This window comes from Leguminivora glycinivorella, chromosome 7 (genome assembly GCF_023078275.1).
Source record: "Leguminivora glycinivorella isolate SPB_JAAS2020 chromosome 7, LegGlyc_1.1, whole genome shotgun sequence".
Classification (NCBI taxonomy): Eukaryota; Metazoa; Arthropoda; class Insecta; order Lepidoptera; family Tortricidae; genus Leguminivora; species Leguminivora glycinivorella.
The window spans coordinates 11,068,834-11,093,623 of NC_062977.1; the positions used below are offsets into that span (position 1 = coordinate 11,068,834).

The window sequence follows — 24,790 nt, forward strand, 5'->3', positions numbered from 1 at the left end:
TACTGTGCCAAGTCTTATGCATATTTTATTTACAACCCTGCAGCATATAGCTCTAACATTTTCTCTCTGGCCGGCTAATCAAGGTAAGCCAAAGCTGATAATCCTGCAGGTCCCCATAGGCCCCAGGTACTTAGCAGTTACTCCCCAACAGCTCTCCAAAAGCTGGCCTGTGGTTACAATACACCTACAACTACATACTTATCATTCAGTATTGAACAGTCACCGGCAATAATACCGTACCTACAAAAATAAGGCTGCATAAATATCTGACACGAAATGATGTACTTACTCCGAAGTTGGTAAGTAAATGGATAAGGATTTCTAAATAGTATTTTCCTTTATTTCTAAACAATATACTTGTGCTCAAATATTTTCTAACACCTCGTCATATAGCAGCTTTTATGTTGATATCTGTACCGTTCATACCCAGTACACATATAGTTATATAGGTAGATAAAGCTTGCTACATATGTATATGCTTCCATTAGGGAAAGGAGAGATCAGAGTTCCATCAGCATTAATCTTATCTGCGGTTGAAGGGATCATAAAATAAACGATAAACTTGTTTGTGTTGGATTCGATTATATCCATATATTTTATTAGTGATTTTCGCGGTACCTATACTATGAGACTAAGGGCCACTTGCACCAACGAAAAAGAAGAGTTAACCCGAGGGTTAACCCACCATTTTATATGGAATTTGGCAGATGACAGCCCACTAACCCTGAGTTAAGCGATTGGTGCAAGTGGGGCTTAGTCGAGGAAATGAAGTCCGTGTTAGTATCGTTAATTACCGTTATAATAAGTAGGTACTATATCTTGTTTTATTTCAAGCTCCAACTAACCTGTTGTTTTATTAATCATAAAATTTCTAAACTAGCATACATATATAGATACAGGCATAAATAAACGAAATAGTAATAGGAGTTACATGATATACCTAATGACTGTATACCTACCCTCATTCCTCCGTTCCGTATTTATTGAATTATTAGTGATAAGGAATAAATGATAGATAATATTAACACTGACATGTTGCACATAGGGTGTCAGTAAAACTGCGCAGTCAAGAAACATATTCAAAAGAAACAAAGACAATAGTTATTTGATTTACTCGCAAGGGGGCAAAGTTGTTGTTTAACCGCACGTGCCAATATTGATACCCGAGCAAGCGAAAGATTTCAATTTGCCACCGAGTGAAACACAATCTTTTTCACCACACCAACACGAAAAAATATAGTAGCGTCTGATAGAGTTAAGTAATTGGAAATGCCTGGAGGAGGCCGTTACCTTTACCCGACGACGACCAAAAAAGAAAATGAAAAGTTAGAGACATAATTTATTATATGACACCAATACTAATAATTTATCTTCTTATTATATTACTCGAATCTTTTTTCTCTGAGAAATGTAATCTCATTAATAAATAGATAATTTAAAATAATAATACACATAACATAAACTAGAACACAATAATATAAAACAGACTCATGCATGCAAGTTACAATAAAGCATGAAAAAACAACTGTCACTGAAATATTGAATAATTGCATGTTATTTCAAATTTGTAATAATAAAGGCATTTTTTTTAATTATTTTAATCAACAATCCATGTCACTACATACGTACGAGTTTCGCTTCGCTCGCGTTAGAAAGAGACAAAAAGTAGCCTATAATGTCACTCTCCATCCCTTAAACTATCTCCACCTAAAAAATCACGTCAATTCGTCGCTCCGTTTTGTCGTGAAAGACGGACAAACAAACAGACACACACACTTTCCCATTTATAATATTAGTATGGATATGGATTTACAATACATATAATATGACAGTACTAGTTTCAACTTGAATTCTCTTTTGGAAAGTATATTATTATTAAAATCATTTGAAGGCAGAGGGCAGAGGCAGGCTCGAATCTAGAGCAGAGCCCAACTGGGGTAGTACCTCCGCCTTACAGAAGACCGCAGCTAAATAGGACTAGACCCTACTCATAGTGTTTTTTATTTTTATTTATTTATTAAGTACATACACATAAACTATCAATAACAGGGCATCCTAATACGATAGTATGGAAATTTACACAACATTTTATACACTGCCGTAGCACAAAACATATAGCGTAGCCTTTGTGAATTCGTTCAGAGAACAAGAGAATATATCTAACTCGATCGCTACTCGATTGATGGTCCGGAGTGCGCGCGTGAAAGGGGCCTGGCGAAGGAGTTGCGTTCGAGCGCGCGGCTCGGCCAGCAGGGTCGGCCGCCGCCGCCGCCACACATACCGATCAGGTACGTTTAAACGCACCTCTGCCAGGACTCCAGGATTGCACAACTTGCCTCGTACCAACTTAAATATATACGAAGACAGTCCCAGTTCCCGTCTAACTTCTAGTTTATTGTATCCTACCATGCCTAATACAAACAATGTAGGATAGTTTAACGGGTAAAAAGGGTAAACTCCGTATAACTTTAAGTACACAAATCGAATGAATTTATTCTGGATGCGTTCCAACATTACCCTATACTTAGACTCGTGTGGACTCCAGATGGCCGCATTACCCTCTAAGTGACTCCTGACTATTGCCTCGTACAGGACGCGAATTGCGTTAATGTTGGTAAACGCGTGGGCCTGCCTCATTACAAACCCCAGATTTCGGTAAGCCCTTTTACAAACGCTAACAATATGGTCTCTAAACGTGAGGTCGGACTTCAGCAGCACCCCTAAATCCTTCACTTCTCCGACGCGCTGCATCGGTGTCTCTTTTAACACATACTGGTAGCAAAGTGGGTTCCGAGATCTGGTGAATGAAACGATGGCGCATTTTGACGCGTTAAAATGTAATTTATACGTTTCGCTCCATTTGACCACTCGATGTATGTCCTCTTGAAACTTAATACAATCGGAGCTGTCAATAACTCTGCGGACAAGCTTGAGGTCATCAGCAAAGAGTAGACAAATGGAATTTTTGACAACGTCAGGAAGGTCATTTATCATTAAGATGAACTCTAAAGGACCTAAATTGCTGCCCTGACTAACGCCAGACCTCGTGAAATACGCTTCTGACACGTGACCAGCACAATCCACATACTGTCGCCTATTTTTCATATAGCTGGCGAGGAAAGTTAGATTATGTGGAGTGAAATCCGCGTCCGCCAGCTTCATAAGCAAGACGTCATGGTCTACGGTATCGAATGCCTTCCGGAAGTCGAAGTATGCCACATCTACTTGGTCTCCTGCATCCACAGCCGGCACTATGTTGACCATGAGATGCAGTAGGTTGCCTGTGGTACTGCGCGCCTTCCGGAAGCCATATTGAGCGTCAGACATTTGGCAGTTTACTTGGGCCTGAACCGATTGGTAAATCGCAGACTCGAATACTTTTGCTACCGTACACAGTACTGCCACCGGTCGATAGTCGAACGGTCGCCGACGTCGACGCCGACGCCGGCGACAGCCGCCGCGACGCCGACGCACGCGACGAGCGGCTGGTGGTACGCGTCCACTGGTCGCATGCACTCGTCGTCGCCGGCCGCGCGCACGCGCACAGCGCCGCGCACGCCCGTGCCCACGAGCACGAGATCGAGTTGCCTGTCGTTGCAATTAGGTATTAGATTACTCTGTTCGAACTCACAAAAAGCTATTAAATATTCATAATACGATGATACATTATTGTTACAAGAGCACAAGTTAAAATCACCGAGTACGATGAGATTACACGTAGAAGTGTGCGTGGCGTGCGCGCTGTAAAGTACGAATCTTCAAAAGAGATGATACACCGCTAGACACACACGGGAAACACGTCACACAAGCGGTGTAATCTCTAATGAGAATTCGTCATTTACACCGCGTACGCTACGCGCACGTCTACGTACACGTATCTGGCGTGGCTCAGCCTTTAATCCTACTGTACCACCTTGTATAGACAACAAACCTTTTCTTACATTTACAAGAAATGTTAGTTGTCTATACAGTGCACACACAAATTCATAGGTACCTACCGATAAAAATGCAGGTTGCTAGGACCAGTTCCAAGAGACAGAAGCCTAGAGTTGAAACTGGGATCCGGAAACCTGGGTCACCCAGCATATGGAATGGATGCTATGAGCGGTGAAAATTGGTGAATCTGAAAGTAAATAAAATAATTATATAATTTGTTAAAAAATATATTTCAACGATCCTTAGTGCAAGACTTTGTTCATATATTCGTAGAACCGTCCTTCATTTCGTCCAAAATTTATATTTTGCAGAATTTTTCCACTTTTGTTCCACAGTATGGCATGGGTCACAGGAAACTTGCAACCATTGTAAATCATCTGAAAAAGACATTAAAATTTCTATGAATAAATTTTACATTAAGTAATATTCTACGTCCACTTCAGATATATATAAAGACTGTCCACGATAAAAAGTGGTCATATATAACATGGTAAATCTTGAGAATAATGAGAATTTATAAGCAGCATGTTTGTCAAATAATTTGTAGATATTAAACTACATTATAAAAATACAAACAAATTATAAACTTTAGGTGGCCTATGAATTTTAGCAGTATGTATCTCATGATAACAATATTTTTGTACAGTGTCTTCTTGCAGTCTTTAAGTACAACAGTTTTAATGACAAAAATATTTTTTAATGTTTAATTATAATAGCCAAAATATACCCTATTACATACTGATTTTACGATAGTAATAATTTTTCTGATTGTAATCAGATTAAGAAAGTACTGAGATTTTCTAACTTTGCTGAATTCGAATTTTTGACACTTTTTGGCTCTCCATACAAAAACAACTGTCAGTGCTTGGAGTAGAAAGTCTTCCTGACTACCAAAAGTCGAAATGAGTTTCAAAAAGTATTTTTTTGTCTGCTAAGATGTCATTCTAATGTGTGTAAAACAGCTTATAAAAATATAAGTATTTATAAAATTGTGCCAGGAAGCGTGTGAAGTTTGTTAAAAAACACTGTACAAGAAATGAAATGCTTGATGGTATACATTCGGCGAAACCTCAGACACACTAAAGCATTATAAGGAATAGCTTTAATTATTATATAGTTTTATGTATACAGATTTATCAAAATATAATATTGCTTCAAAATGTGCATTCAGGAAGAAAGATTTATCATGTTATGTATGACCACTTTTTATCGTGGACAGTCCTTATTAGTTCAGTATTTAGATTTTGCCCACGTAATGTCGTATGAATTTGTATGCAATGTAAAATGAATACAACATTAAATGCCTTTTTACTCACCATTCTAATTATCTACTAAGTTCTACATGATGTACGGTATGTGACTCACCTGCTTTTGCCAACTCTGCCATCTCCCATTCTTGCAAGAGTTTTTGCACCTCTTCATCCATTTCCTAAAATGGAAACTACCAAACGAATGGATAATACGTAGTGAGTACGTTTAACGATAAATAATATAACCTATTGCGATCCGCATCCACGCGTGATCTCTCATGACACGTAAATGGCCGCCGACCACGCCGCAAAACATTGCGTTTCGTTACACAAGCAAAACATTTATTTATGCGGACAATATTTTTGTTATAACAATTATTTTTCGGTGTATATTACGAGAATATCATTGTTATTTTTTACAAGAGGCGCAAAGTAAAATCAACTATACTGCTATAGCATTCACTAAGATATACAATGGTACTTAAACATGGCGTTTCGTTACAAAAACGAAACACATATTTATACTAACTACAAATTTATATTTTTTACATATATTTTCTATGAGTCTAAACATTGTAAAATATTCATTTTCATCTGTTTGAGGAGGTATATAAACCACACAACAAGCGAACATAAAATTACATCGCAAATAAACAGTAATACACACCATTTCAAATTGATAATCATTTAAGTTAACATCTGTTTTAACTTCACGTAGTTCATATCGTGGTGTGGCCACGAAAAGCACACCGCCTTGCTTGCGACCATCAGTCCGGTCACATCGCACAACATGAAAAGTAGGTGGAATTAATTCCGCGTCGTAAATCGAATCGTTGCAGCCAGTTTCCGTTATTGCGTAGAAATCAAACATGGAAGATTCCAAGAAACATAGAAAATTTGATGTTTTTGTCCTTAATCCTCTCACATTTTGATAAAAAATATCTAACGATCTACTTTCCTTCCGTTTCATATTTTGATCCGCGAAACCACAACCATTCACTGAACTGGGCTCCTTGAGGCTGTGACATTGCACATTTTTAGTACAACGACGTTTTTAGGTTTGTCTCAAACATAAGTTTTTGCGCATGGCAAGGACTTTAATTGATCTAGCAACTGAATCGATATGGATGACAGTTCTGTATCCAATGAATTGAAACGGGGCCTTCCCACACCCGGCTCGGGAAAACTGGTGGGAAAGCCTCGATCATCAAAATAAATCTAAACTTAATTCCATGCAGACTCATTCTGCCAAAAAAACTTAATAAAGAACGAAACAAGGTGCTACTGGCTATTCTCCTCAAGGATTCAGGTTCTAAATGGAATTGGAATAAAACGGTTAGTTGTGACACACAGTTTTATTTATCTAAATGGCGCCCAACTCATTTTTCGTTTTGTTCTGTACTTTGCTTTGTGTCCATTCACCTTCGGTTCACACCTTCGGTTGATTTATAACATGGAACATATTCTCCGGCACTCCTATAACAAATGACGCGTAGTCCTTTTCATACTTGTGTTTTATTTTCTGAACTTTAACACAAATTTGTGATCCACACTCATTTAATACATGTGTCTCAACTTGTTCCAATGTTGTGTCGAGTGCTAACCTCCATACATGTAAATGTTTCTTGCGTTCCGAGACTCGAATTCCAGATGATGTGTTTTCACCCGTCATAAAAGGCTTTTTCCTGCCAACCACTTTCTTCGACTTATTATCGACACTGTCACCCAACGGTTCAATACTGGTAGGCTGAGAATCCACGATATCCGGCTGAGTATCCACATGACTAATCACGACGAGCGGTGAAACCGCTGATTTCGTGGCCACACTCTTATCGCCGCTGACCGGTGTCGCTGTTGCCGGGGAGACTTTGCGCCGGCTACCTTGTTTTTTGTTGCTCATTACCGCGCCGGCGAATGAGAGTGCATGTTTGTTATTAGTACTTTCCGTGTCTATCGGCGGTTCTGGATGCTGTTGTTCCACAGATTGTGTAGTTGTTTGCAACTTAGAGGTACATATGTTTGAGATTTTTTCCTCAAGCAACTTCATATCTGTGAGTAATTCGTTTTTAGTGTCGATAAAAAGTGATTGAAGTTGTTTAAAATCATTGTCCTGTTTCTCCGTTGTTGTGTTCCTGTCGGTGAGTAAGGCTGCCAGAGCTCAACGAGGGTGCGGTGTGCTGATGACGGGAGGACTTACGGAACTAACTTGTTCCGTTTATTGTCCTTTGAGTCGTCGGCAACCCGAACCCTCCCTTAGAACTTGTACACTCCTTTTTGCTGTGTACTTAACACAGCAAAAGGGAATGTACAAGTTTCTAATGGGGTGGCAACGCGCATGTGACACTGTTTGAGTTGCAGGCGTCCATAGGTTACGGTGACCGCTTTACATCAGGCGTGCCGTATACTTGTTTGCCGACGACGTAGTATAAAAAAAAAATTGGCAGTTGCAAGCGCGGATCCAGCTTCGTGCCCACAGGGGGGGGGGGGTCACGTGGTAAAGGCCCAGGCCCAAGGTGGGGGGGGGGATCACGTGGTCTATTTGTATGGCCAACCTAGGCTCCCCCCCCCCCACCCCTGGATCCGCGCATGGGCAGTTGCCTAATGCAAGTAGTAAACTTTAATAAGTCACCTTAGCTAAGCGAAGCGGAAGGGTATCTAATACTGCTTAAAAAGTTTGTGAAGTTTAGATGTATCAGGATTAGAAACTTAATTAGATGTATATAAGTTTTGATAACTTCTTGACAATGTGAGCCATATGATTTCGGCATGGGTAAATAGATACCATGCAAAAAACATAAATGGCTCATTGTACATGAAACTGTTGTTGGGTGGGATTATCCTTCGTTGTCCTGGCTCTCTACCACGACTCGCTAAGATGCCAACAGTCAGGGAGACAGATAAGAGAAACAAGGTTTACGTTCTTAGTAAATTTTACTTGTCCTTTCGGTCAAAGTTTTACAGCAGGCTTTACGCAGAGCCTGTAGTTGTTTGGACAGTTCTATTAAGTATGGGGTAAAGTATGGAGCGAATGGAGGTGTCGACCGGCGCCCGGTCCAGCTCGAGCACTTGCACGTGGTTGCAGTGCGGGGCGGCGCGCAGCCAGCAGCCGGGCACATACAGCGTCACCTGCGGGCCCGTGCCCGGCCAGTAACGCCCGAGGTTGTGGCCGTTCACCCAAATGAAACCCTGAAAGTTGTATTTTATTACATTACGCCTTTCGTAATAAGTTGACACATACATGATACATATTACAATGGTAATCACAACAAAAAAATAATAGATGTTATAAATTTATTAAAGAAAAAGTGTCGAAGCGAAGGTACACTTACACTTTGTAACTAAACCTCCGCTCACCTTACTTATTTACTTACTTACTTGACTAACCAACATTATAGCTAACCCCCCTTTAAATATACCCCTTAAATTTGGCCTTGTGATCGTCTAGCGTGAATAAGTAGAACCCTTCGATGTGAACCGCGATAACCTAGATCCTTTAATGAGTATCAGCTGTATTTTTGACTAATATTAAAATTTTTATTTATTTATATTTTAAAGAAGAATAAAGGTTATTGTAGCATAATAATATAGTGTTATAGAAGAGTATTTTATCATATTTAAGCCTAGAAAGTTATGAGTAAGAAAATTAATGACGTAATGGGGAAATTTTTAGTATAGAAGTTAGTGAGTGAAATATACATGAAATAAATATTAAAAAATATTTTGGTAATCATCCACTACGCCCTATTAGTAGTTCCAATGGGGCTCGGAGCTTGCATTGTGGTACGGAACTCCTCATCTCAACCAAACTGCTCTGTTGAGAGTCCTATGCCAAACCAGAAGGGCTATCTATCTATGAACTAACCCCCCTTTTATTTTTTTGTTTTGTTTCCTAGCTAAACCCCCCTTTTCCCCAATACTGCTAATAGACCATAACTTCTCGATCTTTCTAATGTTTTATCGAAACACCGAGCAGTCGCTAACTTTTATAAGAACTAAGTAAGTCAAACTTTTCTAAGCTTTTGACTTTCCATCAGTGGACGGCGCTCGCATGCCACTGGGCCCTATAACAAACCTATGCTTTTTATTCCAAAGAATAGTTTGTTTCCCTAACCATCTTGATAGAATTTACCTTTAAAACCAGTTAGCAACACTAAGTGTCCCGCAGCCACACCGAAAGATCAGAAATTGCTACCACAATTATTAATTTCACTCAGATAAATTAAGTAATAAGAGATTTTATAAATTACCAGTTCTACCACTTATTTTAAGATAGTAAACACCACATTTAAAGTCCATTTAACCCATATAAATAGTAGTAGTTAAATTATTTCTCCACAATACACGTTGACCAATTATAATTTAAGACCAATCATAAGAGAACTCTACTTTCATAGAAATAGTGTGTGACTCTACCCTACTCCTATCTATTTTCCCTACTCTAGCATATCTGAAACACAGACCTTCACTTACCATAGATCTTGAGTTCAGAATATGCACAAGTGTATCCCTACTAGAGCTGTACAGTTCAGCCAGCGAAGCTGAGATAGGCAACCTATAGGCTTGTGTCGGTCAGATCCCCTCCTCTGCTCTTGCCCGCAGGCTAGGGTAGCAGAGAGTAGATCGCCCTATCCGTGTATATATCCAGTATTCTAGTACACACCAGTACCAGCCACATGAGAGACCCAGCTGCGATCAACTTTACTTAGATGTGGATCGATCACAACCGAAATCCCCAGCGACCAACGCCAGCATGGACTAGAGCACCGAGTAAATAAATATAAATATATATAGGACCCCAGCCTCAAATACTGCCGACTTCAGTGAGCAAGGATTACTCCTAATGCCTTTCGTCAATCGTGAAAGTCCTCACTTCCATCTAACAGTTGGACTCTTTGAGACCGGTGAGAAAATACGCTTTTGTAAGTATAAAAAACGTCCAAGCCCCCACTTGGAACAAATTTACCCCTAAACGCCTTATGTTTAACAGCCGCAAGGTATAAAGCGCTTAGCCGGACAACAGTCTGTCACAAACAATGATCTGGCTTATAACTTTCACAGAATAACCCCATAGAAAATTACTAAATTCAATTTTACTGACCAACTAAACAAACGAGTGAAGTTTTCTTTACATGCTATAATCTAAGCTTAGTTTTGCAAGAATTACTCCCTACAAAACCAAACACAGACTTATCTCCAAGCACCAGCCATACATCGACCCAGTCTTTGTATTGCTTGACGGCACTCAAGAAACAAAGCACAGAAAACTTCACTATACACTTTAATTGAAATGTAACACTACACTATAAATAGAACACTAAAATAACCCCACAACTGACAGTAAAGCAATTCCACCACAGGTCTAAGTTCAACTGTACGACGATATTGTCCCCGCACAATCAAACAGAGACACAATTTCAAAGTTTACAATCACTTAGAATAATTTCCAAGTAAAAACAAACAGAGAAATAATAGCAGAACAACTTCACTCACCAGTATAACACACGAAAGCCAGAGACACTGTTAGTCTTGTAGATATTTTAAGAATGACGCGCGTCGGCTCGCTCCGACCCTTTTATAGATTCTATCTCCGACTTAAATCCGACCTATCCCCGACCTATCTCCGACGTATCTCTGACCTATATCCGACGTATCTCCGACCTTTCTCCGACATCCGACCTATCTCCGACCTATCTCCGACGTATCTCCGACATCCGACCTATCTCCGACCTATCTCCGACGTATCTCCGACATCCGACCTATCTCCGACTAGGCGGCTATTAAATCGCGCACATAAGAAAAAGATCATAAATGCTTTGTTTACTAAGTCATACGCCCTACGTAATAAAGTTCACGATCATCACGCGGACGTTTTCTTATCAACACGTGCAGATTGCACCTGTTTTAGAAAGAGACAGAGCTATTGGAATTGATACCTATGTAGTCCAATAATGGAGCGTTAAGTAAATCGATAAATACTTTTACGTAAATATTATTTTGAAAAAGATTTATAAGATAGAAAAAATTCGCAATGAAATATCTCATTTGTTACTTAATATTACGTTAAATGATATACTCAAGGAGTATAATAATCAATATTAGTGATTATTACCTCTCTGACTTGTAATTGGAACCAAGACGCAATATCGGAACGCCATTCGTTTGACAGATCAGATTGTTAGTGTCAACAATCCATCCATGTGAATATAGTTAGTAAATAAGCTTTTTCCAATAAGTTGTGCATCGAATTATAGTGATTTCTATGACTGATGACGTAACTAAACATGTGATTAACCATCACAGATATTATTTGTTAAAATATTCAATGAAATCCCGAAGGAAATATGCACCAAAAAGTTGGTCAAGGAAAAGTTGATTCGCCGTAAGTTTTATATGTAATAACGAGTCCATTTCCTCGTCACAGACGCTTGTTCTGTTACAACTTACTTTATTAAAAAATACATAATATACATAATTTGATTTGCTTCCAAAGTAGGGAGAAAAACTATCTTTACTCAATAATTATATGCAATCCAACCACAAATAAGAAGCAGAATGAAAACCAATCTAACTAATGCTTTTTCTGTTGTTTCAGATATGTAGGTACAAAGCATTTATGTACGAAAGTGAGTATTAGAACTATTACAAGTTGTGTTTAATGTTACATAAAGTACGGTTGATAATAGTACTTATTTCTGTATAATATTCACCTAGTCTTGTTTTAATTACAATTATAAACCTACTAAAACTTTAGCGGTCGGTCGCACTAGTCTTGTGTGAATAATTTAACATTAATGTTTGCCCTATTAGCATTTGTTTTTTGTTGGTAAAATGATTAGTATAATTAAAAGTAATCAGGGTTGTCTCAAGGTAACTTCTGTTAGGTATGCAAACACTGTTAAGGATTTTTTTTATGATTTACGTAAAATAACCCCAAATCAACCTACCTCAAATAAACCTACAAACAGTACAAACATAACTGCGTATTTTGGCGACAACCTATTTTTTTTATCACGTTTTTGAAGAAAACTTACAGAAGTACAAGATTACGTGTGCCCGAGTGTCGTGGATCTCATGGTTTTGATATATTTTTTGTACACGCCAATAAAGTTTTTAAGTTAATATTACTAACATAATATAAATATATATTGTTTTGTTGTCCGAAATAAATGCTTTTCTCTTTAATTTCTTTATGGTTAGGTTAAATTATATTATTTTGACAATTCGATGATTGTATCTTAGATTTGTGTAATTATGGATATATATTAAACAACTATTAAAGAAAAATAAACAGTAGTTCGATCAACTATAATATTGCTTATTTTTAGGGTTCGGTACCTCAAAACACGGAAACCTGTCCAGCTCAAGAGCCTATATCTCGGAAACGCGAGATTAGAAGGTATCGAGTTGAAATTAAAATCATAACTCAGGCCTACAGTCCCTGGAAGCTGTAAAAATAATCAAGCTTTTAAGTTAACGTGAAAAAAATATAGTTTTTGGCGCACGTAACAATAACGTTTAGGTATTTCTATGGGTACTCTCAGAGTTTGGGCTCTACGTAGGGACACAAAACTAAAGAAAAGTCATTGCCAGTTATATTTAAGACAGCCGTAAAAAATCTCCTAACATTTTACAAAAAAAATAAAACCGCCTTCAAAAATAAGGGTGTTACAAAACACGAAGAAACTAAAAAGCCAAAAATAATAAAACTTTGAATTCAGATTTCTTATCGGATTGCAATAATCTAAACATCCAAATTATAAACAAATCAATTATTTTTGGAGTCGGTACCAGACCTGTTCGTCGCCTTGCTATTTCCTGTTTGCCCCACCCAACCATACACAGGCTGGCCCCGACTCCAAAAATAATTGATTTGTTTATAATTTGGATGTTTAGATTATTGCAATCCGATAAGAAATCTGAATTCAAAGTTTTATTATTTTTGGCTTTTTAGTTTCTTCGTGTTTTGTAACACCCTTATTTTTGAAGGCGGTTTTATTTTTTGTTAAAAAGTTTATTTATTTGTTGATTTTTAGTGGTTCCTGGTGATATTATATGTATCAGTCCGAATATATATACAGTAGTGAAAGAATTATCCTTTAACTCCTAACCATTGAGGAGTTGACCTTCCATCATCAGCTCAGCCACATAAAATTATTACCATCAGGCGTAAATACTGGTGTACCTTTGAAAAATACACTAAAAACGTTACATGTGCCTGTAACATTTGAAGAGTTCCCTCGATTTCTCCAAGATCCCATCATCAGACCCCGACTTGGTGCCAATGGGACCATCTCGAGGTTATACCCGTTCGATCAAAAAAAAATTTTTGAAAATCGGTCCACGATTCTCGGAGATATTGAGTAACATACATACAAAAAAAAAATTAAAAAAAATTCAGTCGAATTGAGAACCTCCTACTTTTTTTGAAGTAGGTTAAAAACTCTTTTCGAAACATACATCACTTCGACGTTTTTGGACGTGCGTCGCGTCGAAAACGATTCAGTAAATAGTTTCTTAAATTTTATATTTATACTTCTTGAGAGCACCAGCAAAGTTATAAATTTATTTAGGGGCTAGGGCAATTTTATGAATTATGTTGAAACTATTAGTATTACATTACCTAATACTTCGCCCCATAAATAGGTTAAGGAATACGATAAAATATGAAAGAAAGGTAATGAGGCGTGTGTTACCTTTCCCCATGAAGTAGGATCAAAAAATGTGTCTTGAGGTTGTTCGTTTTCTGGAACAGTGAAGTAACCGTCGAACAGCATTGGTACTTTAAACCTTTGTCCGCCTTCAGCGGTTGCCGTCGCTAACCCGTCCAGGTTTTCAAGGGGAAATCCAGTTACAGACCAATTACCGGAGAGCACCTTTCCGCCCAAATAGACTTTACTGAGGATACCCTGTTAATTAAATAAATATAACTATTAGAACAAAAATAATCATAGAATATTCTTCAGAAATTTAATTATTCTACGATACATGAGCACTCAGGTATTGTTTTCTACGGGTACGGACCTTGAAGTCGTGTAGTGCGTTGCCATAATTGATGCGTCCTTGGTTTTCTACGAGTAGTGATAGAACTGAATCCGATTCGGTTTCTACTGGCAAGGAATATAGTTTTTTAGTCCGGCTTAGTATTCCTACAAGTCTCTGTAAAAAATAAAAATTTAAAGAAGTTCAACCCTTATTTACTTATTTCAAAGCCTTATAACAAACATGTAATCATTGTAGTACAGGATATACCTAAGTACGTAATATAAATTTATCAGTTTACATATTCAAAACTGTCCAACTTTTACTTATAAGAGCGACCTAATCATCACTTTACGCGGGTTTTTCCTAAACGTGCACCAGAGATCAAAATCCTAATTAATTTAGTGAGTTAGTTTTCAAAAATCCAATCTAAAGGTATTAAAACGTAAGATAAAAAGATACCCTAATAGAAAGTTGAACTGAATATAGTGAATATGTCTCTTAGATGGCGAAAAGTGTAGCATTTCACCGACGAAAAGTATCAATTTTACATTATTTTTAGGGTTCCGTAGTCAACTAGGAACCCTTATAGTTTCGCCATGTCTGTCTGTCCGTCCGTCCGTCCGTCCGTCCGTCCGTCCGTCCGTCCGCGGATAATCTCAGTAACCGTTAGCACTAGAAAGCTGAAATTTAGTATTAAAAAATGAATAAGGGTTTACTAAGACCTTTTTTTGATAATATTAATATTTTCGTAAATAATCGCTCCTAAAGGAAAAAACCGGCCAAGAGCGTGTCGGGCCACGCTCAGTGTAGGGTTCCGTAGTTTTCCGTATTTTTCTAAAAAACTACTAATCCTATCAAGTTCAAAACAATTTTCCTAGAAAGTATTTATAAAGTTCTACTTTTGTGATTTTTTCATATTTTTTAAACATATGGTTCAAAAGTTAGAGGGGGGGGGGACGCACTTTTTTTCCTTTAGGAGCGATTATTTCCGAAAATATTAATATTATCAAAAACGATTTTAGTAAACCCTTATTCATTTTTAAATACCTATCCAACAATATACCACACGTTGGGGTTGGATTGAAAAAAAATGTCATCCCCCACTTTACATGTAGGGGGGGTACCCTAATAAAACATTTTTTTCCATTTTTTATTTTTGCACTTTGTTGGCGTGATTGATTTACATATTGGTACCAAATTTCAGCTTTCTAGTGCTAACGGTTACTGAGATTATCCGCGGACGGACGGACGGACGGACGGACGGACGGACGGACGGACGGACGGACGGACGGACGGACGGACGGACGGACGGACGGACGGACGGACGGACGGACGGACGGACGGACGGACAGACAGACATGGCGAAACTATAAGGGTTCCTAGTTGACTACGGAACCCTAAAAACCGGCCAAGAGCGTGTCGGGCCACGCTCAGTGTAGGGTTCCGTAGTTTTCCGTATTTTTCTCAAAAACTACTGAACCTATCAAGTTCAAAACAATTTTCCTAGAAAGTCTTTATAAAGTTCTACTTTTGTGATTTTTTTTATATTTTTTAAACATATGGTTCAAAATGAAATAAAACTATGGAAACGGATTAAATCGCGTTTAATGAATTTAAAATACATCCCGACGTTTCGAACTCTTTACAGCGTTCGTGGTCAACGGGTGACTGAGGAAAAATTAAAATGTGCAAAAGCTACCCACTTACAAGAAACGTATCAATTTTACATTATTTACGTTTGAAGATCCCTACAGTCGAGCGCCGGCCTGCAATTCTCCCTTTTGTTAGAGGGGTCACAGATAGGATCAGCCACATCTTGAAACGGGCTTCTATTAAAACTTATTTCAAGCCTATGAAGAAGATGTCCCAATTCCTGAGGCCTGTGAAATTTCATTTCATTTCATTTCATTTATTTCATGCGAAACCATGGTTACAAGAGGTGTTACATAACATAAATTAGGTACATAAATGTCAAACTCCTCTACAAAGCGCGGGAGTGTGCAGGCTCCTGTGAGTGCGGCCTGTCATATGTGGTACAGACGAAACGAAGCATTTCCACACGGGTGAAGGAACACATAGCGGATGTCAAGCACCGTCGGCAAAGGTCTGCAGTCTCTGAACATGTCATGGATAAAGTCAATCATGCTATAAAGTTTGACAAGCCTCTGGTTCTCGCTAAGGAGAAGCGATATATACCCAGAATGTTGCGAGAGGCCATTGAGATCAAGAAATATCCAAAATTTAATAGAGAGGATGGCTTTACTTTACCACCGGCTTGGGATCCAGTAGTACATCTGATAATGGAACAAGCACGACGAAGGCTGTGAGGCATTTGTGTTGTATGGTGTTGGACATTTGCAGTTTGTTTCTTTGTCAATTTTGTGTAGATTAATTGGTTAATTATTTTTTAACAGAGTAATGGTTAAATTTTTTGAATATTGTATAACTAGCTTTATTAATAGAGTGTGAACCTGACTTAGAAATCTATATTATTTGTGGTCATGGTTCGTTAATATTTCTTGTAAGTGGGTAGCTTTTGCACATTTTAATTTTTCCTCAGTCACCCGTTGACCACGAACGCTGTAAAGAGTTCGAAACGTCGGGATGTATTTTAAATTCATTAAACGCGATTTAATCCGTTTCCATAGTTTTATTTCATGAGTAACTATCGCGGTAACCGAAGACAATATTATATGGTTCAAAAGTTAGAGGGGGGGGGGACGCACTTTTTTTTCCTTTAAGAACGATTATTTCCGAAAATATTAATATTATCAAAAAACGATCTTAGTAAACCCATATTCATTTTTAAATACCTATCCAACAATATATCACACGTTGGGGTTGGAATGAAAAAAAATGTCAGCCCCCACTTTACATGTAGGGGGGCTACCCTAATAAAACATTTTTTCCCGTTTTTTATTTTTGCACTTTGTTGGCGTGATTGATATACATATTGGTACCAAATTTGAGCTTTCTAGTGCTAACGGTTACTGAGATTATCCGCGGACGGACGGACGGACGGACGGACGGACGGACGGACGGACGGACGGACGGACAGACAGACATGGCGAAACTATAAGGGTTCCTAGTTGACTACGGAACCCTAAAAAAAGTGCGTCCCCCCCCCCTCTAACTTTTGAACCATATGTTTAAAAAATATGAAAAAAGTCACAAAAGTAGAACTTTATAAAGACTTTCTAGGAAAATTGTTTTGAACTTGATAGGTTTAGTAGTTTTTGAGAAAAATACGGAAAACTACGGAACCCTACACTGAGCGTGGCCCGACACGCTCTTGGCCGGTTTTTGAATGGGCTCTTTTTACCAAGTTTCCAATTCCAATTCGTAACTCCCTATACAAACATTCATCGCCTGTTTAACCCCCTTAGGCTTGGATGTTTTCAAAATCGCTTCTTATCTCTTTGCAGACTTTATGAATGCAACCTAGCATGCACATTTTTACTCTCTATCATTTGTAGTTGAGCAGTTCTCAAAAAGTTTGTACGTCCACGTCAGCAAATTTTAATTGATCCTATTTTGTTACCAACCTTTAGATATATAGTCGACAGTCTTGAGGTATATACAAGATAATTGTTATAATTAAGAAAATATACAGGCTGTAAACCTAATACGGGCGAACCTCTTAACGGTGGTGAGTATAGGACATAAAAAATGAAATTAGATAATTTTTACTTAAAATTGAAATATTTTTTTTATCCATACAAATTAATTCGGCCCGCAACGTAATGCAAACACACTCGCGTTAAACGCTCGTTGACAGTTGTCATTGATTGTCATCGCAACCACGTTTACAGTACATTGCTGCTGGGAAATTTTTCAAAAATTCATTATGGGGTGAAAATTAAGAGTAACTCAAAAACACCTCTTAATTGATGATAACAATATTGAATTATATGCCTGGTTTCATTTATCGCCCTTATTAGGTTTACGCGCTGTAGATACCTACTAGAGAACCTTAATGACGAAATAAAACTTACTAAAATCTCAATTCATCATATCTTGGTAACAAAATAGGATTAATAACAAAGGCCGTAGCAGGATAAGGGAACAAAAAGTGCCCTTTATGATTAGGAGCTGGTTTTTTTTTCTATAGTTACTTACACTTAGTAGTACGATTGTGCAAAGTTTTGTTGAAAAATTCCCAGTGGTTCAGCTGGCAGAAAAAAAAAACCAAATTCATGAAATATGATTTTTCTCTAAAAGTATTTAACTCTATCATACAATCTTTTTTTTATTTTGGTTAACTAAATAGTACTTATAACCTGGAAGAAATTTGAGTCTCCAACTATAATATTTCTGCAAAAAGTACGTAAGTCAACATTTCAAAAAAATTTTTTTTTAGTTTCTGAAGGAGGGACCATTCTAAATGATACTTCTAAAAAAGCCTTATTTAATGAAATTATTGCTCTATGTAGCTTCAAAAACCAGGGAGGAAATAGTGGAGACCATTTGTATAGAGAATTGACCCGTCCCGTTGCGTCTTAAGTATGCGGCGGTTTTGAGTCCAGCTTTATATAAAAAGTAACAAAATGTTTGTACGCAGATAAAAAATAATACTTACACCGTCAACAAAAACATGAATGCGATCCCGAGGTTTTGCAATTTCCAACAGAGTCCCGGGACCCATTTGCCCCGGTGAGATCTCATAGAGCATTAGTCCGGAGCGCTGGCGCAGCTTCTCAAACGTAGGAAGTTTTGAGCCGACTACATTGGGATACCTTTTTCCCAAAGTTGTCCTGCCTAATGTTGATAACAGACCAAATCGCTTAGTAAGGGTTATTTTTCCATACGCTGATGCATTGGAAGGTGAAGGGGGATCAATGTCTGTCACTTTGGAGTCATACTGAAATATAGAGAAATATTATTATTTACCTATTTGTTATATATCAGAAAAGGTACATTTGAGGAGTGTCTTTTCAAAAGGGCTTATTTCCATTCTTTCTTTTTTTAAACTATGAATGCAGTTTCTTTTAGTATAGAAAATTACGTGTTGTTTTGAGATTGTAGCTCAAAAAGTCTCGCCTTGATCTTTAAAAAAAAAATAGTAACATCAAAGTTTAGAACACATTTTGAAAAATGTGTAATGGTTATTTATGTGGATAAACCGATGTATGTAGTACAACAACATTGATATCAACTAACTTAATACAAAATCCAAAAATAAAATAAAACTATTTTAAAATAATAACATTTACACTACAAGGCCACAACAAAAGGGCTTAATTCCCAAAAGTTCGCATCAAAAGTGCTTAATTCTCAAAAACATATGGTAATTAAATATTTATTTAGGTACACATGTTACGTTTGATGTAATCATAGCATTAACGTCAACTTACAATATTACAATTTTGCAAATTAAATATAAATTTCAAAATAAATACCGTGGAATTATGTTTTTCTCGATTTCCCAAAAAAAGTTCAAAGTAGAAATAAGCCCTTTTGAAAAGACACTCCTCATTTATAACCATAGAATAAAATTGTGAGTTTCATAAAATATTATAAGTAAAATCATACCCTTGCTAAAACTTCGCGAATAGCGAAATACTTGGTAGTAAGATCACCAGATTCGCTTATAGGGGCATCATAATCATATGACGTAATATCTGGCGTATACGTGCCATCATAGTTGGCACCTGAAAAAAAAGCGAATCGTTTTTTATCTCATTTGATATTTAATTAACATACACGATGTAACATGAGGAAAACGAAAACAGGTTATTCCTGGTCATATTTTCAAAGTCAAAGTCAAGTCAAAGTCAAAATGGACGTAGTTATGCAGAAACGTTCCAATCCATCTGAAAGTGTCATTGAAATGAAAGACTTGTTTTTCATACAAGGTCCAAAACGTAAGGACAATTTCATGTGGAGTTTCTGCGTAACTACATCAAATATTCTTTATTCAAATAGGCTTACAATAAGCACTTTTAAATTGTCAACAATGTACAATATTCATCTTATTCTAAATATCAGAGCAATTTATTGGTGCAATAAACAATATTGTTTTGAAACTACATTGAATTAATAAAATGATAACAATCTAAATTGTATAAAAAATACTAGTCTAAAAACTTCTAGAATAAATTCTAAATGTCAAAAAAATGTATAAAAATACATTGAATTATCAATATCATCATTAATAACCTATATAATTAATTGTTTACAGCAATACTTATATCCCACGGCGTTTCATCATTCATGTAGTCTTGTGTGCTATAGTAGGCTTTAGAGATCAGTATACGCTTTACATAATGTTTAAATCGATTAAAAGACAGTTCAGTGATGGCATTAGGAAGTTTGTTATAAAATCTTACACAATTACCCATGAATGATTTTTTAATTTTATGGAGCCGAGTGAAGGGCACTGCAAGGTTGTGCTTATTTCTAGTGTTTATATTATGTACATCACAGTTTTTCTTAAATTTACAAATGTTTTTATGTACATACATAATATTCTCATAAATATATTGACAATGCACTGTCATTATATTAATGTCCTTAAACTTATCTTTAAGTGAGTCTCTATAGTTCATTTTGTATATTGCTCGAATAGCCCTCTTCTGCAGAACAAATATGGTATTTATCTCTGAAGCACTGCCCCATAGTAAAATACCATATGACATAATGCTTTTAAGTCTATAATGTCATACATATATGTATACTTCCTGGATTTCAGCTAGTTTCAGAAATATACCCGTTAACAAGACAATTAAGTTTTGTATCTTAGTACAGTGTTTTTTTAGGGTTCCGTAGTCAACCCTTATAGTTTCGCCATGTCTGTCTGTCCGTCCGTCCGTCCGTCCGTCCGTCCGTCCGTCCGTCCGCGGATAATCTCAGTAACCGTAAGCACTAGAAAGCTGAAATTTGGTACTAATATGTATATCAATCACGCCAACAAAGTGCAAAAATAAAAAATAGAAAAATATGTTTTATTAGGGTACCCCCCCTACATGTAAAGTGGGGGCTGATATTTTTTTTCATTCCAACCCCAACGTGTGATATATTGTTAGATAGGTATTTAAAAATGAATAAGGGTTTACTAAGATCGTTTTTTGATAATATTAATATTTTCGGAAATAATCGCTCCTAAAGGAAAAAAAGTGCGACCCCCCCCCCCTCTAACTTTTGAACCATATGTTTAAAAAATATGAAAAAAATCACAAAAGTAGAACTTTATAAAGAATTTCTAGGAAAATTATTTTGAACTTGATAGGTTAAGCAGTTTTTGAGAAAAATACGGAAAACTACGGAACCCTACACTGAGCGTGGCCCGACACGCTCTTGACCGGTTTTCATGTCTATTATGCCATTATGGGGCATATTCTACCTATCGTTATTGATAATATTGATCAAAAACTGACAAGGATCACATTGCAAAAAATAGTTGTTAAGAAAAAAACTTAGGTAATATCATAGAGGAAATAAGTAAGGGAAGAGTTGTAACTCCATACATCAGTAAATGCGAGTTATTTGTAGTGACATCTATCGTCATTCACTCGTCAATCACGCGCAAACTAGCGTAAATTATCAGTACTGCTACTTGTCAATAGACGTCACGACGAACAAAAAGTCTATTGTACTGGGGACGCTATTGCACAACACCCTGCATTTTATGATTAAGCACTGAGACTTGGCACAGGTTGTTCCTTGGGTGGCCCTGAGTAGATAAAGATCGGGAGGCATTGAGAGCCCCCTTAATTTAGGAGGGAAGAGGGGGAAGGCTGGCGCCGCCGCGCTTCCTTTGAAACCATATTTCTCTAAAACTATACAAAATAGGGCATGCGATATATCATTTTCGGATAAATGAAGGACGAGGAATTCATTTTTGGAACAAAAAAAATGTATTTTAGAACAAAAATACAAAATAAAATGGGAAAATCTGAAAACGAGATTTTTTTTTATACATATTATTGCACATTTTATGAAAACTGTAATGGTTTTTTCTAAATAAAAAATATTATTTAATAGCTACATTTATCTAGTTTTAGAAAATGTATAATTTGTTATAGAAATATATTATAGGACGAGTGATGAAAAATAATTTACATCGCCCGATAGGGTGATTTGAATGCTCATTTCAATAAGTTTTGTCAATGATTTCAGGTATAATCACTATTTTTAACACACGAAAGCCGTAATCATTGTAGTTTATGGCTATTTTAGTGATTAATGTACTTAAAATAAAAAAAAATACAAATTTTTTAAAAAATATTAAAAATGTGATATTTTTTTTTAACATTATCCTGTTTTGTTCTTTCTACACAATATATATCTAAAAGCAATAAATATCAATAAAAATCCACATTTATACAGTTTATAAAAATATATAGTTTGTTATATAAATATATTACGAAACGCGAGATAAAAAATAATGAAAATGAAAATTTTAATGTACATCTTACGTTGCATTATTCGATGAGGTGAGGTAAAGGTACTACCCGCTATGCAGTGGAGTTCGTCTAGTAATACAGAAATATACTTATTCTAATAACGTTTACACATGTAGGTATATCACGACCCAGTACAGAAAATTGTAAAAGTCCTATAATATAGTTTATTTTGATTGTAAAATAAAATTGCATGTGACTTATATTGCAAAAAAATGTCTTAATCACGTTCTCCTCTCCTAAAGCAGTTCTGCATGCATAGGCTTGAAGATGTTTTAGTTTACTAGCAAAATTTAGTTACTTCCTTTGGGCCCCCTTAAATCGGTTTTACCCATCCATAAAAGATAAAATAAAAATCGTCATATTCTTCCTTTCAGTATCAATGATAGTTAGTTATTGCGCAATAGTGCCATAAAAAATAAACTAGATTCGTATTAGCATTAAACATTAATGATTTTTGAACTAAGACATTGCTTTTGTACAAAGGAGAACCTCAAAAAATGGTCTGACTAGACGAAAACATGTGTATCGGGGCTAGTACTCAAGGCTCTCAAAAAGTGTAGCTATTTTGAGTTATTCAAATAAAACAACATGAATAGTCTGAATTTAATTATGTATATATCACAACATCCACTGCATAAGCACATCAGCTCCGAACATTTAATTTAAAAAGTATGTTTTTACGGTTGCACCTTACGCGGCACTGTTTTTTATTACACCTGCATCCGACAATTTCGAGGCATGTTTCTGCAGCAACAGGCAACGTTGCGGGCAAGTAGGCTCCCAAATCCCAATTGTTACAGACTTTCGTCCAGCCACAAGTAGAAAATAATGGCAAATTTTGAATTGGGTTTAGTTGACCCCATACATGGACACCTTGATATACCTATAACCCTTACAAAAATGGTGCAAGGCAGCTTTTGTCGGTGAAATGCTGTTAATTTGGCGGTCTTTTTTGGTTAATAACTATTTTCGGCACTCGTTAACCAAAGTACAGGACGCAGATCTGGAATAATAAATATGTCAAGTAAGAATTATCCATAAATTATGCAAATCATATAGATAACTACTATTTCACAAGATGTATGTATTAGGATCAGATGTATATATCTGACCTATCATATCAATCGATCATTTCATGTAATATAAATAGTTAAATTCAGACTATATAGGAGTATGTTGTTTAATTTGAAGTACTCTAAATAACTACACTTTTTGAGAGCTTTGAGTACCTTTACCTCCTCACCTCATCGAATCATACAAGCTGACCCGTACCGTACATCAAGATCGCCCTGCCACGTCACTTTCATTATTTTTTATCTCGCGTTTCGTAATATATTTATATAACAAACTATATATTTTTATAAACTGTATAAATGTGGCTTTTTATTGATATTTATTGCTTTTAGATATATATTGTGTAGAAAGAACAAAATAGGATAATGTTAAAAAAATTATCACATTTTTAATATTTTTTAAAATTTTTGTATTTTTTTTTATTTTAAGTACATTAATCACTAAAATAGCCATAAACTACAATGATTACGGCTTTCGTGTGTTAAAAATAGTGATTATACCTGAAATCATTGACAAAACTTATTGAAATGAGCATTCAAATCACCCTATCGGGCGATGTAAATTATTTTTTATCACTCATCCTATAATATATTTCTATAACAAATTATACATTTTCTAAAACTAGATAAATGTAGCTATTAAATAATATTTTTTATTTAGAAAAAACCATTACAGTTTTCATAAAATGTGCAATAATATGTATAAAAAAAAATCTCGTTTTCAGATTTTCCCATTTTATTTTGTATTTTTTTTCTAAAATACATTTTTTTTGTTCCAAAAATGAATTCCTCGTCCTTCATTTATCCGAAAATGATATATTGCATGCCCTATTTTGTATAGTTTTAGAGAAATATGGTTTCAAAGGAAGCGCGGAGGCGCCAGCCTTCCCCCCCTCCTCCCTCCTAAATTAAGGGGGGCTCTCGATGCCTCCCGATCTTTATCTACTCAGGGCCACCCAATGAACAACTGTGCCAAGTCTCAGTGCTTAATCATAAAATGCAGGGTTCCCATACAAGACATAGCAATAGCGTCCCCAGTATTGCTCAACAATTTTTAGCTAATATTACAATAGTATTAATCAGTACTTTGCTTTCAATTACTTCTTATTCCTCTATGGATTAATTAATCATCATCATCCTCCTT

General features: G+C 36.4%; 1 protein-coding gene across 4 annotated transcripts in view; it reads right to left on the reverse strand.

Annotated features, from left to right (window-relative positions):
* Window positions 1-8,098: 8,098 nt before the first annotated feature.
* LOC125228309 (beta-galactosidase-like) overlaps window positions 8,099-24,790 on the reverse strand; it is a 28,889-nt gene continuing 12,197 nt past the window's right edge. For all 4 annotated transcript variants that reach the window (XM_048132820.1, XM_048132819.1, XM_048132817.1 and 1 more), the window contains exons 9-13: window positions 19,701-19,819; window positions 18,748-19,029; window positions 14,208-14,342; window positions 13,880-14,092; window positions 8,099-8,372 (exon numbers count right to left, since the gene is read on the reverse strand). In XM_048132820.1, coding sequence (XP_047988777.1) covers window positions 8,154-8,372; window positions 13,880-14,092; window positions 14,208-14,342; window positions 18,748-19,029; window positions 19,701-19,819 — 968 coding nt within the window. In that variant the 3' untranslated portion in view covers window positions 8,099-8,153. The remainder of the gene's footprint in view (window positions 8,373-13,879; window positions 14,093-14,207; window positions 14,343-18,747; window positions 19,030-19,700; window positions 19,820-24,790) is intronic.